This window comes from Erpetoichthys calabaricus, chromosome 5, assembly GCF_900747795.2.
Source record: "Erpetoichthys calabaricus chromosome 5, fErpCal1.3, whole genome shotgun sequence".
Classification (NCBI taxonomy): domain Eukaryota; kingdom Metazoa; phylum Chordata; class Cladistia; order Polypteriformes; family Polypteridae; genus Erpetoichthys; species Erpetoichthys calabaricus.
The window spans coordinates 184,356,127-184,372,920 of record NC_041398.2 but is presented as its reverse complement, the minus strand read 5'-3'; the positions used below and the strand labels follow the sequence as shown (position 1 = coordinate 184,372,920).

The window sequence follows — 16,794 nt, the reverse complement described above, 5'->3', positions numbered from 1 at the left end:
ATAAGAAATACTGGATCAAATTTTCTTCTGGTCTAAGATGGGTTTAGAATTATTGATGTATACATAAATTTCCAATATACTAATAAAGCCATTGATTGTTGTTCGGCTATCCAAAAGTTGCACAAAAAAACAAAGATCTAGCAATATACTGGGTTAAAAATGAGGGGATGCTATCAAATAAGTTGTTAAAAAAACTCAGGTCCAACTGACATACCCTACTTAGCTGCTAAACCCACTGACATGCTATGCCATGAGACATAGGAACTGCTGTATGCATCCTTGGTCATCTGGGGATAAAGAGTTTGCTTTAAAAACTTAGAGATAATACCTCTGAAGTGTAAATTAATGGGACTTTGCTGCATATTTTATTGAACAAAGATTGGAGTATAGGATATAATTATCAATCTGTTCTACAAGTCTAATTCTCACCTTGACAAGGCTGGCAGCACTGTGAGGATTACGTTTTTTGATTTCTCCAGCACCTTCAATACCATCCAGTCATCCCTGTTAAGGGGTAAAGTCAGAGATATGCAGATGGATGAGCCTATGGTGTCATGGATAATGGACTATCTTTTGGGTAGACCGCAGTTCGTGACACTCAAGGACTTTGTTTCTGATACGGATGTGAGCAACACTGGAGCAGTCAAGGAACAGTCATGTCTCATTTTCTCTTCATTCTGTACACCTCTGACTACAAATATAAAACCAGGTTATGACACCTGTATAAATTCTCAGATTATTCTGCACTTATGGGGTGTGTTTGTAAAGGGGATGAAACAGAGTATAGGAGTCAGGTAGAGAACTTTGTGGATAAAAATGAATTAAATACAACTCAGCATGGTCCAGCCTCCTGTAGGCTGCATGAGTTGATAACATCAGTGTGTCTCCTCCCTTATGAGCTAGATAATTAAAGACCTTGTTAAGAAAAATATTACCAGTATCAGCATTGTAACTGAAACTGTTATGAATTGTGCAGTATGAGAATTTCATTTCAGAACAATATTTCTGTGTGGTTTCCTTACAGTTACAGGCTTCCTGAATGTAATGATTAATTATTCATAGTACTGCAACATTTTTTTTTTGTTTTACAATGAGGCACTAACATGTTATTATTCTCGATATCAGCATGCGGCTCCTGATTAACATGGATGTTGTGTAGCTGAACGTTGCACCTTGTGTCATCAGTGTGAAAGTTTTAAGTCTGGCACAAAGAGTCTTCCGGTATCTGCAATTTGGATAAAATGAACACCCTTCTTGACTTTCTGGTTTCCAATTCTATAGTTTCTCTCTCTCTAACCTTGATTTCTGTGTTATGTTTTCTAGTTGATATACATTTCATATCCTGGTCTTCTTCATGCCTTCAGGCTGCATAACTATGACTATGCCTGCACTCCTGTTTACTAAATCACTACATACGAAAGGCTCTATGTATGTTGAAAATGATTGGCAACCATCATAAGAGGTGTATCATTTTGGTGGTGATCATTGGTGAAGGCTCTGTACTAAAGTGAAAACCTACTATGCACTGTTGCAGGAGAGACCAAATGTCCTGGTGGTTCAGGACCCCCTGAAATCCCCAAAAACCAAAAGTGTATAGGAGTACCCTCAATGTACAGTGCATCCGGAAAGTATTCACAGCGCATCACTTTTTCCACATTTTGGCCTTATTCCAAAATGGATTAAATTCATTGTTTTCCCTCAGAATTCTACACACAAAACCCCATAATGACAACATGAAAAACGTTTACTTCAGATTTTTGCAAATTTATTAAAAATAAAAAAATTGAGAAAGCACATGTACATAAGTATTCACAGCCTTTGCCATGAAGCTCAAAACTGAGCTCAGGTGCATCCTGTTTCCCCTGATCATCCTTGAGATGTTTCTGCAGCTTAATTGGAGTCCACCTGTGGTAAATTCAGTTGATTGGACATGATTTGGAAAGGCACACACCTGTCTATATAAGGTCTCACAGTTGACAGTTCATGTCAGAGCACAAACCAAGCATGAAGTGAAAGGAATTGTCTGTAGACCTCCGAGACAGGATTGTCTCGAGGCACAAATCTGAATCCGATTGAACATCTCTGGAGAGATCTTAAAATGGCTGTGCACCGACGCTTCCCATCCAACCTGATGGAGCTTGAGAGGTGCTGCAAAGAGGAATGGGCGAAACTGGCCAAGGATAGGTGTGCCAAGCTTGTGGCATCATATTCAAAAAGACTTGAGGCTGTAATTGCTGCCAAAGGTGCATCGACAAAGTATTGAGCAAAGGCCGTGAATACTTATGTACATGTGATTTCTCAGTTTTTTTTTATTTTTAATAAATTTGCAAAAACCTCAAGTAAACTTTTTTCACGTTGTCATTATGGGGTGTTGTGTGTAGAATTCTGAGGAATAAAAATGAATTTAATCCATTTTGGAATAAGGCTGTAACATAACAAAATGTGGAAAAAGTGATGCGCTGTGAATACTTTCCGGATGCACTGTAAATTTAAAAACCATGCTATAGCATTCTAAATGGCACAATGCCCATTACTGGGTTTTGAACGCTCTCCAAAAAATTCAACTTTTTGCCTTTGTTTTTATTAACTTATATATTTACTTGTAATTATGTACTGTCTTAGAGTTTAAAGGTATGATATAATGATCAGCAAGGCCCAGATTGACAATACTAAACATGTGCCAATTTGCATTTTGTTTTTCCCCTTCAAACATACTCTGCACTTCAACTTGCTTTAGGGGTTATATACATTTATTATAAGTTTCATAAAAAAATGCTACTATTGCCATTTTGTATAATGATAGTCCATCTATCCATCCATTATCCAACCCGCTATATCCTAACTACAGGGTCACGGGGGTCTGCTGGAGCCAATCCCAGGCAACACAGGGTGCAAGGCAGGAAACAAACCCCGGGCAGGGCGCCAGCCCACCGCAGTATAATGATAGTCATAATATTAAATTACATCCAGCCTTTATTGAACCTGATTAGTCAACGTCAGGATTAGAGGGATAACAAATTTTAATCTGACAAATTCCAGAAAGTTCTACTTTTCAGTGGCAGAAGATTATCAATGAAAAAAACAGGGAGGTTAAAAACAAATTAAAATTTTTCAAAACAGATACAGATTTTGATGGCTTAATAACCAATTATATAGCCATGAATATTCAAAGTTGTAATAACAAACAGATGAATAATGAGGCACGTACAGTATTTGGGTAAATCTAATTTCATTGATCCCAACAAAGTCAACATAACCTTGTTGTATTTGTTATTTTTTGTTCCAATAACTAATGTTCTATCAGATAAAGATACATCTGCACTTCATAATGGAATTGTCAGTTCCGTCCAATACAGATGTTGTGAAATATATTGTGGGTTGCAGGACGTAGCCACTTGAAATGAAATAAATTTCAGTTGTCTGCTTCAGTTTTTTGCTTATTTTTAATGATTACATTTTTATATTCTCGTTCATTTGATTACAAGCTTATAACAAAACTCCCATGAGGTGTTTCATATCCATGACAAATTCAGTTACTAAAATCACATTATAAATAAATAACACCTAAATTGGTTCCATCGCCAGTGTAATTTATTTCAAGATTCTGCAAAAAGAGATCATCTCAAGGACAAAAAAACATACTCAATAACAGATATCCAATGTTATCTTTGAAAAAACATTGTATGTATGGCAGAAAGTGGGCAGACATTATAATTTGGTCTTGCCTTATTTGGGCAAAAAAATAAACATTTAATACAGTACATGATTAAGACTTTGTTTAAAATGTCATGTATTATGCTAGTTTAACAACCATCCATTTACTCATCACCTATTTTTCAACCAGGTTATGGCAGTTCACAGTAACAGGGAACAGAGTCTATCCTACCAACTTCAGGCACAAGACTGAAACCAACCCTGGATGGGGTGAATTCACATAAAATACATTCATGCATTAATTTCCAAAATATTAAGGTCACAGGCAACCAGAGATTATCCCAGCAGCACACCAAAACTCAGAGACGCCCATTGACCAACCCTGCATGTATTTGGGGTACATTAGGAAATTACAGTAACTGGAGAAAACCCACCAACCAAAAATATTTAGACGTGGGTACCAGTGAAAATCATTCAAGTTGCCATACACACTCTTAAGAACAACACATAGCTAAAATAGTGTTAGAAAAGTGCAGTGGTCTGAAAAGGAACAAGAACGAACACCTCACACTTTAAATTAATCCGTCTGCTAGGCTCTTGTTAATTTCTGCATTGCTTTGCTCTGCGTGACTTGTAGGTGTGCACACTCTAGCAATGGCGCCAACAGATATGAATCTTTCTCTAATCAGATCTAGATGTAGTTTGATCTGCTCTGTTGTACTAGAGGTGAACATGTAAAGAAATTAACATTTGGATTGAGCAGGTCCAGTTTGTTGTGTCCACAAAAGGGAGTGAGAGAGGTCTGTTCCTTTCAATGATTCCCTTGTCGAAATTTAAAGAGGGGATTATATTGAAGAAACTTCATACACCTTAAAATTTCTTTCATTTTAGAAGTCAGCTGATCATAACAAAACATATGGGAATGAGACACAGCAATTCCAAAGCATTGCTTGTTATTAGTATTCTGATTTCTAGGACTAATTAGCCATGTTACAATGTATAGGATGTTGAGAAGTACCTAAATAAAGTTAGATGCCCAATCTCTTGGTCTGTTACACTGCTTTTTAAAATGCGTCAATAAACTCTTTCACATAATACATAAGGAGTTTATTTAAATTGTAAGACACCTTTGACATATATTAACCAATCCGTAATTATACCATAATCTCCAAAAGGTTCAAGAAAGGCAAAACGAATGACTAAAGTTTTAAGATTTAAAATACTTACATTTTTGTGATTTACACACTTCATGAGTACTAGCTCTCTATAAGCCCTTTTGGCATGGGTTTGGTTCTGAAATGGCCTGCTGAGTTTTTTAATGGCCACATTTCTATCAAGAACAGCATCATATCCGGCACTGTAAGAAAAAAGAAAAAGCAATAAGTATACACTTCACTTGTATTACATATTTCTTGCTCTCTTTTTTTATTGGTAAAATGAGTTTCATTAACTTCATTGGCTCTTTATTACAATTACCAGAGTAAATTTCCATATTCAAAGATTGCAGGCAGGCAGATTTTACAGGAAGGTTCAACAAAGGTTTAAGTGTCCTAGTTGTATGAAGTTTCTTGATGGTAGACTTTTTTAAATAATGGAAAATAAACTGGGAAAGAGAAAGCTGAAGAACTATCCGTGTATTGGTCAACGTAATGGGTACAGGTTAATACCCTTTACAAGCAACCCACCAAATTACAAAACACATTGTTATCTCTTTATAAAGAAGTGTCAAAGCTCCTAAAATAGTGTGGGTGGCTCCTGAACAAATTAAACCTGTCGCAGGTCAAACCTAATTTATAGGGACAACTTCTTCTTTAACTTTAAGGAATACTCCACCAAAAATTATATTTTTTAATATGTTCCTTACCCCATGTGCTTTGTAGTGGTGGCCAAAAAAAAAAACGGAATTCCATGTTTTCGTGCAGAATGGAGAGAAAGAAGCTTATGACATAATAGAACTCAGTGGTGACCAGTGATCTTACAACAGCATGCAATATTAAAAACGTCCATTGAAAAAGTAAAAAAAAAAAAACTCACATTGTTGCATAATCGACATGTCTTTTATTGAGTCGCTTGCTCAAATGTGTAAAATTTTGCTAAAATATTGTTAAATACTTACCTTTGAATTATCAGCGTGTACATAATCTGTAATCCGAAAGATTTATAGGAATGACTTTTTGACTTGAAGGTCTGCCTCTCACTCTCAAACATTGCTCAGGAATAGTTGACTTAATTGAAATGCACAGAATTATGGGAATGTGTTGTTCCTGTTTATTTCTATGATGAGTTTTCCAGAAGTAAATATTAATAACATTTTATCAAAAAAATCCATGCATAATGCACTTTGAGCATACAGATAGATAATAGACATTTGGATTATGCAACACAAGTTATGTTAGAATTTTTTTTTCCATAAAGGTTTTTCAAATAGTTTGCTGTTGGACAGAACTGGTCACCATTAGATTATAAAATGTTTTCGCTTGTTCTGCATGAAAACATGAGATTGCAATTTTTTCTTGGTCACCAATGAAAATTATGTAGGGCAAGTAACATATAAAATAAATATTTTTGGATGGAGTATTCCTATAAAACTGCTTCCCAGCTATTAAGAGTCAGCCATCCAGATCCTCCGTTTTCATTTACTGCTGCCAGTAGCATACTCTGCCTTTAGAACTTCAAAACCTCTAGCCATGAAATCTCTCCTGCAAAGTGGCTGTCTTCCTCTTAATCTTCTTCCATACACAAACAGCTGTTTTGCTTTTTCAATCCGGTTGTCCTCCCTACTAGGAACAATGTGCAACAAACCACCTCATCCTAATTCCCAAGGCTTTCTCCATAATAAACTTAACACCTCCTATTTTTCAAATTGTTCTATCTCTTAAAGAGACATTGGGAAGTAATCACTACATACACATTTATGCTCCTCCTTCTCATAAAATCATACAGTCATAACTAGGTTCTTATATAACTTACACTAATTCACAGAACCAGCACCTACACTAATTGATGCCCAAAAGTTAACTGCATTCAATAGCAACATGCCACCGAGAATATCACAAATGCAAGTCAGTGAGTGTGGGTAATAAACTGGTGCCCTATTTAAGGATGGTTCCTGCCTTGAACCTGATATCACTGGGAAAGACATTGGTGCCTCCATGGCCCTGAACTGGACCAGGCATACTGAGAAATTCTGTTTAAAGGCATTTAAGACCAGACATCTAAAGGAGAGAATAGACAAGTCTATAAATGCTATGAAAACACTCAACAACCTGAGAAGTCTTCTATTTTATTGTGAAGAGGAATATTTTAACCTTATTCAACACAAAAACTGTAATATTAAGCTAAAAAACACAGCAAATGCTTCTGGGTTAATAAATGGATAAATAAAACAGAACTTAACTGACTCCATCAGTGTTCACTGTTATAGAGTCTGCATTTGGTGGGAGTATCAGTAGTTGAAATGCCATGACAAGTTGTTCAGGATAAACACAAAATAACACATGGTTCTGCACTTTTTATCCATTTTTCATTGCAAAATTGTGAAAGTGCCATCAAGCAGGTCTTCTCACTACATAAACGTTTTTTGTTCTTAAGCTATATTGCATCTGAAATGACTACAGTATATCTGGGAACTGAATTTGATTCTTCTGTACCAGCTCCAGGCTTGACCGTATAATATCCATCATCTTTACCTTTGTTTATATAGGTCTGAGTCTTGTAACTTTATCATGTATCATACATGTTTTCTTTTTATTTTGAATATTATTAATTTCTCACTGTGATGTTGTACTTGATAAAGGGCAATAAAATAAAAATTGATCAACTTAAAGACCACACAGAAAGGCCTCACATATTTTGATTCCTGTGTACTGTACACTCTCCTCACATACGTGCAGGATTTTCTCTGGGCACACTGGCTTTGAGTCAAGAACAGCATACTGTTAATATGCGCTGAGTTAGACTGGCATCATGCTTATGTTTGGAATTCACCCTGCATTTAGGGCTGTTGGAATAGACGCTCGTCCCTCTAACCCTAAACTGAATTAAGTGAGTTCAAAAGTGAATGAATGAATTCAAAGGTTGTTTTGGCTTTGATTGGATGATTTGGGTCAAGCTGATTCTTTGACTGCAGTAAATCGTAGTTTTCTTGCACACTGTGCCAGATTTTTTGTAGGGTTTCTGTGTACTTTGGAAGATGTTTTTCAGAGGCTGACACACACAGATTTATTCACAAAGCATGACGCTTTACAGAAGTGATGGCATACTCAGGATGATGTATGGTGTTATATTTAAGCCAATAAAATCAGACACCTTCTTTATGTCTCCCATATGACTTTTAGCAAACTGCAGTGGAGATCTAACATGACTTTTTATTAGCTTTCATTTAGCTGTTAATGACAATTTTGAAGCATGTAGACAATTTTTATTCCGTGCAGTACCTCCCATCTTAGGTTGTGGAACACTGTAATTCATTGAGAGATGCCACATTGACAACTACGGCCTACTTTATTAATGTTGTTACAAGTGAGTTTACTGTGCTTTTTCTTGTTTTTGCCTCTGCACTTCAGTAACCTTGCCATGTAAACTTTACCACATATTTGCCTTGCATGCTTTTTGTCTACATGATGGAGTTTTCACTCTAATTGTCCTTGAGTGTTCACAGTGATAAGTTAATTTAATTTGAACCCATGTGAGACACTTCACCTGTGAAGATGAGGAGGATTCAAGGATTATGTGACTACTGAGACAAATAAACTCAGAACACAAGCTAAATTTCACTTAGATTGTCAGAGCAGGTTCAGATATTTCTATTATTTTCTTCTCCTTTCAAATGCTGGTGCTATTTTGTTTTATGTTGTAACGAATTTAGGGAAGGTGCAATGGATAATGGATTATGCTAAACCTCACCAGTTTTTTTGTTATCCTTAGTGTTTCAAATGCAGATAGTCAACCTCCTTTTCGCTGCTGATATGCAGCAGCGTTTACTTCCATTTGTCACTGCTGAGGCACACAATTTCTTCCACATTAAATGTGCTTTTTTTTTTGCTGGGAACGTCTGGCAGAGCCCCCTGTCAGAAGTAGCTTCAACTCCCACCTCCGGCAGAACTTCGACCACATCCCGAGGGAGGTGGGGGACATTGAGTCCGAATGGGCCATGTTCCGTGCCTCTATTGTTGAGGCAGCTGACCGGAGCTGTGGCCGTAAGGTGGTCGGTGCCTGTCGTGGCGGCAATCCCCGAACCCGCTGGTGGACACCGGCGGTGAAGGATGCCGTCAAGCTGAAGAAGGAGTCCTACAGGACCCTTTTGTCCTGTGGGACCCCGGAGGCAGCTGATAGGTACCGGCAGGCCAAGCGGAATGCGGCTTTGGTGGTTGCTGAGGCAAAAACTCGGGCGTGGGAGGAGTTTGGGGAGGCCATGGAGAATGACTTTCGGACGGTTTCGAGGAGATTCTGGTCCACCATCCGGCATCTCAGGAAGGGGAAGCAGTGCAGTGTCAACACTGTATATGGTGGGGATGGTGCACTGCTGACCTCGACTCGGGACGTTGTGGGTCGGTGGGGGGAATACTTCGAAGACCTCCTCAATCCCATTAACATGCCTTCCAATGAGGAAGCAGAGCCTGGGGACTCAGAGGTGGGCTCCCCCATCTCTGGGACTGAGGTCACCGAGGTGGTCAAAAAACTCCTTGGTGGCAGGGCCCCGGGGGTGGATGAGATACGCTCGGAGTTCCTCAAGGCTCTGGATGTTGTAGGACTGTCTTGGCTGACACGCCTCTGCAACATCGCATGGACATCAGGGACAGTGCCTCTGGATTGGCAGACCGGGGTGGTGGTCCCCCTCTTTAAGAAGGGGGATCGGAGGGTGTGTTCCAACTACAGAGGGATCACACTCCTCAGCCTCCCTGGAAAAGTCTATTCAGGGGTCCTGGAGAGGAGGGTCCGTCGGATAGTCGAGCCTCGGATTCAGGAGGAACAGTGTGGTTTTCGTCCTGGTCGCGGAACAGTGGACCAGCTCTATAACCTTAGCAGAGTCCTGGAGGGTGCATGGGAGTTTGCCCAACCAGTCTACATGTGTTTTGTGGACTTAGAAAAGGCATTCGACCGTGTCCCTCGGGGAATCCTGTGGGGGGTACTCCGAGAGTATGGGGTACCGGCCCCCCTGATAAGGGCTGTTCAGTCCCTGTACGATCGGTGCCAGAGCTTGGTCCGCATTGCCGGCAGTAAGTCGAACCCGTTTCCAGTGAGAGTTGGACTCCGCCAGGGCTGCCCTTTGTCACCGATTCTGTTCATAACTTTTATGGACAGAATTTCTAGGCGCAGCCAGGGTGTTGAGGCGGTCCAGTTTGGTGGGCTCAGGATTGGGTCACTGCTTTTTGCAGATGATGTTGTCCTGTTTGCTTCATCAGGCCGTGATCTTCAGCTCTCTCTGGATCAGTTCGCAGCCGAGTGTGAAGCGGCTGGGATGAGAATCAGCACCTCCAAATCCGAGACCATGGTCCTCAGCCGGAAAAGGGTGGAGTGCCCTCTCAGGGTTGGTAGCGAGATCCTGCCCCAGGTGGAGGAGTTCAAGTATCTCGGGGTCTTGTTCACGAGTGAGGGAAGAATGGAGCGTGAGATCGACAGGCGGATCGGTGCGGCATCCGCAGTAATGCGGGCATTGCATCGGTCTGTCGTGGTGAAAAAGGAGCTGAGCCGCAAGGCGAAGCTCTCAATTTACCAGTCGATCTATGTTCCTACCCTCACCTATGGTCATGAGCTATGGGTAGTAACCGAAAGAACGAGATCGCGAATACAAGCGGCTGAAATGAGTTTCCTCCGCAGGGTGTCTGGGCTTTCCCTTAAAGATAGGGTGAGAAGCTCAGTCATCCGGGAGGGGCTCAGAGTAGAGCCGCTGCTCCTCCGCATCGAGAGGAGTCAGATGAGGTGGCTCGGGCATCTGATCAGGATGCCTCCTGGACGCCTCCCTGGTGAGGTGTTCCGGGCATGTCCAACCGGGAGGAGGCCCCGGGGAAGACCCAGGACACGCTGGAGGGACTATGTCTCTCGACTGGCCTGGGAACGCCTTGGGATTCTCCCAGAAGAGCTAGAAGAAGTGGCCGGGGAGAGGGAAGTCTGGGCATCTCTGCTCAAGCTGCTGCCCCCGCGACCCGACCTCGGATAAGCGGGAGACAATGGATGGATGGATGGATGGATGGATAAATGTGCTTTTTGTCTCTAATTACAATCTTATAACTATCATTCCAAGTACCTGCTAGCTGGTCTACACATATTTCTTCTGTGACATACTATACATTTGATAGTTTAACACGTGTTAAAAAGTAGGATTTTGGAAGAAGACTACATAATCAAATTTTCCAGAATAATAAGCTTGTGAGAAAACTACCAGTGTTTCTTCTCTTGTAATTTATTATGGATTTAATAATAATAATAATATAATAATAATTATTAGAATATTATGTAATAGTATTTACCTTTAAGCCCCACCCTTACTTGTTTTGTGATGTTGTGACTTTAAAGTGTGCTTTTAAAATAAAAATTGAAGAGGAAGATAAATTAAAACAGAAATGGTGAGTCCTGAAACTGATTTGAATGTCAAGACCAAAGAAAAGTCCGGAATAGACATCAGGAGAAAATTCACAGAGTCGGTAATGTTCCAAATTTATCAAATCAAGTCAACATCCATGCTGCTTTCCATTTTTCAAACATTATTCATTCCTGAGATAGTGAATGGTATTGTAGTTCAGCCTTACAGAATCAGCTTCCCAATCATCATCCATATGATGTTCTCATCTGGGTACTTTGGCCTTCTTCCCACATTCCTCACACAAATAAGTGATCTCTAATAAATAGTGGGTGATTCAAAGTGTCTGACAGTTTATGTGTGCGTGTGTGTGTGAACTGACCCTGTGATGTCCATGGTTGGTTTATGCCATGAATTCAGTGCTGCCAGAACAGGATTATGCCCCCACAATGCCAATTTGCATTAAGTAGGTTTTGAGAATGTTGTGATATTCTCTTCATTCCCAAGACAATTAACGGTTTATGAGTTTTCAGTAGATAATTTGAAAACATGCATGTAATGATTAATTCTGCCCTATCACATCTGACAATTAATTCATTCTTAGTGCCACAGTTCATTAATTACATTTCTGAAACTCAGAATTATCATTAAATAAACCAGAGACATAATAATTACAAATTATTTGTAATGATTTGTATCTTCTAAAAGAGATAGTACAGACCGGCTGCTTTTCTTAATGTTTTGCAACATAGTGATTAGTGCTGCAGCCTAAGAGCTTTGGGACTCTGGGATCAAACTCCTGTCCTTTCACAGTCTGAGTGGATTACGCACATTCTCCCTGTGTTCATGGGGTTTTTCTCTTGCATTTTATTCTACCTGTACATTGGCCAGGTGTGACTGAGTGCAGGTGTGTGAATGAATGTGCCCCTAACTATGCTGGTGCCAACTTTATGATCTGATTCTGCCCCCGTTTTCTCTGTGACCATGTAATGAATTAAGTTAGCAAAAAATGGATGGATGGATATAACGTTTACTGTATATAAACCAACTAATACTTCAACTTGTGTAATTGCTGGTTTAAAGCTCTTACTTTTGGATTAGACTACGAAGATTCAGGAAATTCATGAATAGTTATATCATATTGTATGCCACAAGGAAAATTAATTTTTAACTAACAGTCTTCACAAATTATAGTTACAAAAGTATGTCTAGCTGGGTCGTCTCACTCTTCAATTATTACTATTATTTACTCTGTAGATATATTTACAAGTACAGTTCTCAGGTTAAGGGACTTGCTCAAGGTCAGACAATTTGTCTGAGGCAAGGACTGATGCAGCATCCTGGTACTTCAAAATTCAACAGTCTAGTCACTAGAACACCCCTGCCTTCTTGTCTGGTTTTTGTAGTTCAGGGCTATCGAAGGTGTAAGGGAAAACTGATTTAAAACTGCTGGCCTGTGTAACTAAACTGTGTAATTCTGTATGACTTTCTGACATCTTTAGCACATGTAAATAAGAAATAAAATCATTTAACAGTTTAAATTTGTATTCCTATTTTCTAATAACTTGCATATAAGAAGTCATATTTCTATGAACCAGACATTTATTTACCCAAGACTTTTAAATGATTATATTGGGATTTTTAGATTGTACTTAATAGCACAAGAATGTTTTAGGAAAATGCCATTTATCAGTGTTCTGACTAGCACAACTGCAATGCTTTCTAACTATTATATTTACATTGCCTTGCAAAAGTATTCAGCCCCCACAGTGTTTGTCCTGTTTTGTTGCATTACAACCTGGAATTAAAAAATATTTTGAGGGGGTTAGCACCATTTGAGTTACACAGCATACCTACCACTCTGAAGGTGCAAAAAATTTTTATGGTAACACAAACAATACTTAAGACAATTGTGGCAAAGGCGCTATACAGGCATTGACCCGACACAGACTGACAATGGAGGCATGTGTAAAATAAACAAAAAGAACTTATATTTTCTCTTCAGCTGTAGGGCACGTGTTTCCCGTGTCCCACAGGCCCAACAAAGACCCAAAACAACACACAAAGTAAATCACCCCAAACCACAGTCTTATTCCTCCTCCCGACTCTGGCGCCTAGAGTAGTAGCAGCAGGCTCCTTTTATAGCATCCCCAGAAGTGCTTCAGGTGCTCATTGACCTACTTCAGGCTGCACTTCTGGGTGTGGCTGCACTCCAGCCCACATGAGCTTGTTAAGCCACACAGCTCCCCCTGGCGGTGGCCATGGAGCCCAACAGGGATGAGCTGCAGTGTTCCACCATTATTCTGGGGGATGTAGTGTGCATCCCATGGCTGCTGTCCCAGATCCAGTATCAAAGGGGCGTCCCGGCCGGGGATGGGTCCCGGCCGTCCGCCACACAATAAACAAGCGTTCACAGGTATTCACTCCCCCAAGTCAATACTTTGCAGAGCCAAGTTTTGCTGCAATTACAGCTGCAAGTCTCTCAGGGAATGTCTCTATTAGCTTTCACCCAGTCCTCAAGGCCATACTGCTTCAACTCCTTCAAATGAGATGGGTTACATTGGTGTACAGGAATCTTTATGTTATGTCACAGATGTCACAGATTCTCAATTGGACTGAGGTCTGGGCTTTGACTAGGTCATTCCAAGGCATTTACATATTTCCCTTTAAACCACTCCAGTGTAGAATGTTCATGGGCATTGTCCTGCACTGAGGGTTCTCATGGAGCGCAAATGCGAATATCAGCAGAGTTTCTTTGTCGATTTTCATAAAGAATTCAACTCAGTTGATCGAGTTGCCCTGTGGGACATCCTGTGACTTTGCAGGATCCCCTCAAGGTTGCTGGATATCATGGCCGGCCTGTACATTGGTTCTTGATCCTACTGTTTTCAATGCTTGCATGGCTAGGTGTTGGGCAAGGTCATGGGTCCAGCGGCTGTGGGGCATCTGTTGATCTTGACTTTGCCAATGAAGCTGTGATCTTCGTGGAGTCAATGGAGACTCTGATCGGGGCTCTCAAGAGACTAAGTGAGGAGTATGAGTGCCTGGGCTTGTGAGTGTCCTGGCTTTTAATCACCTCTTAGGCAGAGCCATCAGTAGTGTGTCTGTCTACAAAGAGAGAGTTCCAACCTTGTCGAGAGGTTTAGTTACCTCAGCAGTGACATTCATGTCTTTGATGACTCTTCCTATGAAGTCAATAGATGGATATGGAGAGCATGGGGAGTCATGAAAGGGGTGTGTGGTGCTCCCGATATTTATGCCAAAGGACAAAGGTCCAAGTCTTTAGAGTCTTGGTGCTTTCTGTCTTGTTATATGGTTGGCGAGACTTGGATGCTACCCAGTGACCTGAAACGAAGATTGGAGTCATTTGCCACTGTGTCTCTTCTGAGAATCCTTGGGTACTGCTGGTTTGACTTTGTGTTGAATGAGCGGTTGCTCATGGAGTCCCAAATGAAGCACATTATCTGCATTGTGAGGGAGCGCCAGTTATGGCACTACAGCCATGTGGCACAATTCCCCAAGGGTGATTTGGCTCACAGGATCCTCATTGTTGAGTACTCGAGTGGCTGGACCAGGCCAAGGGAACGCCCACATAACACCTGGCTGCAGCAGATAGATAGTAATTTCCAGAGGGTGGGACTAGACCGGGTGTCTGCCTGGGGTGTTGCCAACCAGGATCCTGAGCTGTATCTTCATGTGGTGGGTGTGGCAATGCATTGTACCATTCATTTTTGCTTCAATCCCTACCAGTTTTCTTGTTCCTGCTATGAAAAACATCCCCACAGCATGAAGCTGCCAACACCATGCTTCACTGTGGGCATGTTGTTCTTGGGATGATGGGAAGTGTTGGGTTTGTGCCCCACATGATGTTTCTCACGATGGCCAAAAAGTCCAATTTCAGACTCATCTGATCATAGAACCTTCTTCCGTGTGTTTGGGGTGTCCACCACATGCTTTGGGCAAAATCCAAATGTGTTTTCTTATTTTTTCTTTAATCAATGGCCTTTTTTTGGCCACTCTTCCATAAAGCCCCGCTCTGTGTATGGCTTAAAGTGGTACTATGGACAGACATTCCTATGTTCACTGTGGATCTTTTTAGCTCCTTCAGTGTCATCTCTGATTAATGCTCTCCTTGTCTGGTCTGTGAGTTTTGATGGGTGGCCTTCTCTTGTCAGGTTTGTAGTGGTACCATATTCTTTCCATTTTGTTATAATGGATTTAATGGTACTCTGTGGGATATTTTATTATAACCCAACCCTGATCTATACTTATACACAACTTTGTCTGAGCTGTTTGGAGTGCCCCTTGGTCTACATGTTGCTTGCTTAGTGGTGTTGCAGAGTCAGAGGCCTTACAGAACAGGTGGTTAGGATTGGACCTCTTTAGGGGTTTTATAGCAAAGGGGATGAATCCATATACACTCACAACTTTTCAGTCTAGTTTTTTTTTTAACTCCACATCAACAATTTGGACTACATCATTAAGTCAATTGCATAAAATCCAAATGAAAATCCATTTTAATTTCAGATTGTAACACATCAAAACAGGATAAACACCATGGGGGTTGAATACTTTCACAAGCGACTACAAATTAAACTACAGTCATATGAAAAAGTCTGGGAGCCCCTCTCAGCCTGCATAATAATTTACTCTACTTTGAACAAAAAGATAATGGTATGTCTTTCATTTCCTAGGAACATCTGAGTACTGGGGTGTTTTCCGAACAAAGATTTTTAGTGAAGCAGTATTTAGTTGTATGAAATTAAATCAAATGTGAAAAACTTGCTGTGCAAAAATTTGGGTCCCCTTGTAATTTTGCTGATTTGAATGCATGTAACTGCTCAATACTGATTACTTGCAACACCAAATTGGTTGGATTAGCTCGTTAAGCCTTGAACTTCATAGACAGGTATGTCCAATCATGAGAAAAGGTATTTAAGGTGTTTAATTGCAAGTTTGTGCTTCCCTTTGACTCTTCTCTGATGAGTGACAGCATGGGATCCTCAAAGCAACTCTCAAAAGATCTGAAAACAAAGATTGTTCAGTATCATGGTTTAGGGGAAAAAAAGCTATCTCAGAGGTTTAAACTGTCAGTTTCAACTGTAAGGAATGTGTAATAAAAAAAGTTTTCTCTGTAACAGGAGAAGGGATGAAATAAAGGAGTAAGAGGGGGTTGGTCGCTTCAGTGCAAAACCAGCTACAAAGATTGGAATGTTTGGGATGATAGCGAAAGAATGTGCAAAAACTTGCTTCTCATAAAGAGTTTCAGAATGTTATGGGAATACAGTCAAGGCCATGTACTTGTTTTTCACTTCGAGGGGCTTCATTGCAAGCAACGCTTGTTATTGTGTGTCTTCTGATACTAGGCACCATCTCAGTGAGGGCCAAGTAGAAGAAAAACAATACTGTGTCCCGTGGAAGGGTGTGTGCTGAAACTGATCACTTCTGTATACACTGCTTACACGTAAGCCATTTTGGGTAAGGACACTCAATTAGTATATAAGGGAAGGTTCCGCCCTCAGTTTCTTCGGAAGCTCAACCGTGGGGAACGTGCACACCGCCCGGTATTGGACCAGGCTCACGAGTTGATCCTCTGACGAGACTGACACGCGGGCTCCCTC

The 16,794-nt window shown here is 40.6% G+C and overlaps 1 protein-coding gene across 10 annotated transcripts in view; it reads right to left on the bottom strand.

Moving 5' to 3' along the window:
• The window catches only part of mapk10 (mitogen-activated protein kinase 10), a 402,326-nt gene that overhangs the window by 153,561 nt on the left and 231,971 nt on the right, over positions 1-16,794 (bottom strand). For all 10 annotated transcript variants that reach the window (XM_051928085.1, XM_051928087.1, XM_051928086.1 and 7 more), the window contains one exon: positions 4,882-5,011. In XM_051928085.1, coding sequence (XP_051784045.1) covers positions 4,882-5,011 — 130 coding nt within the window. The remainder of the gene's footprint in view (positions 1-4,881; positions 5,012-16,794) is intronic.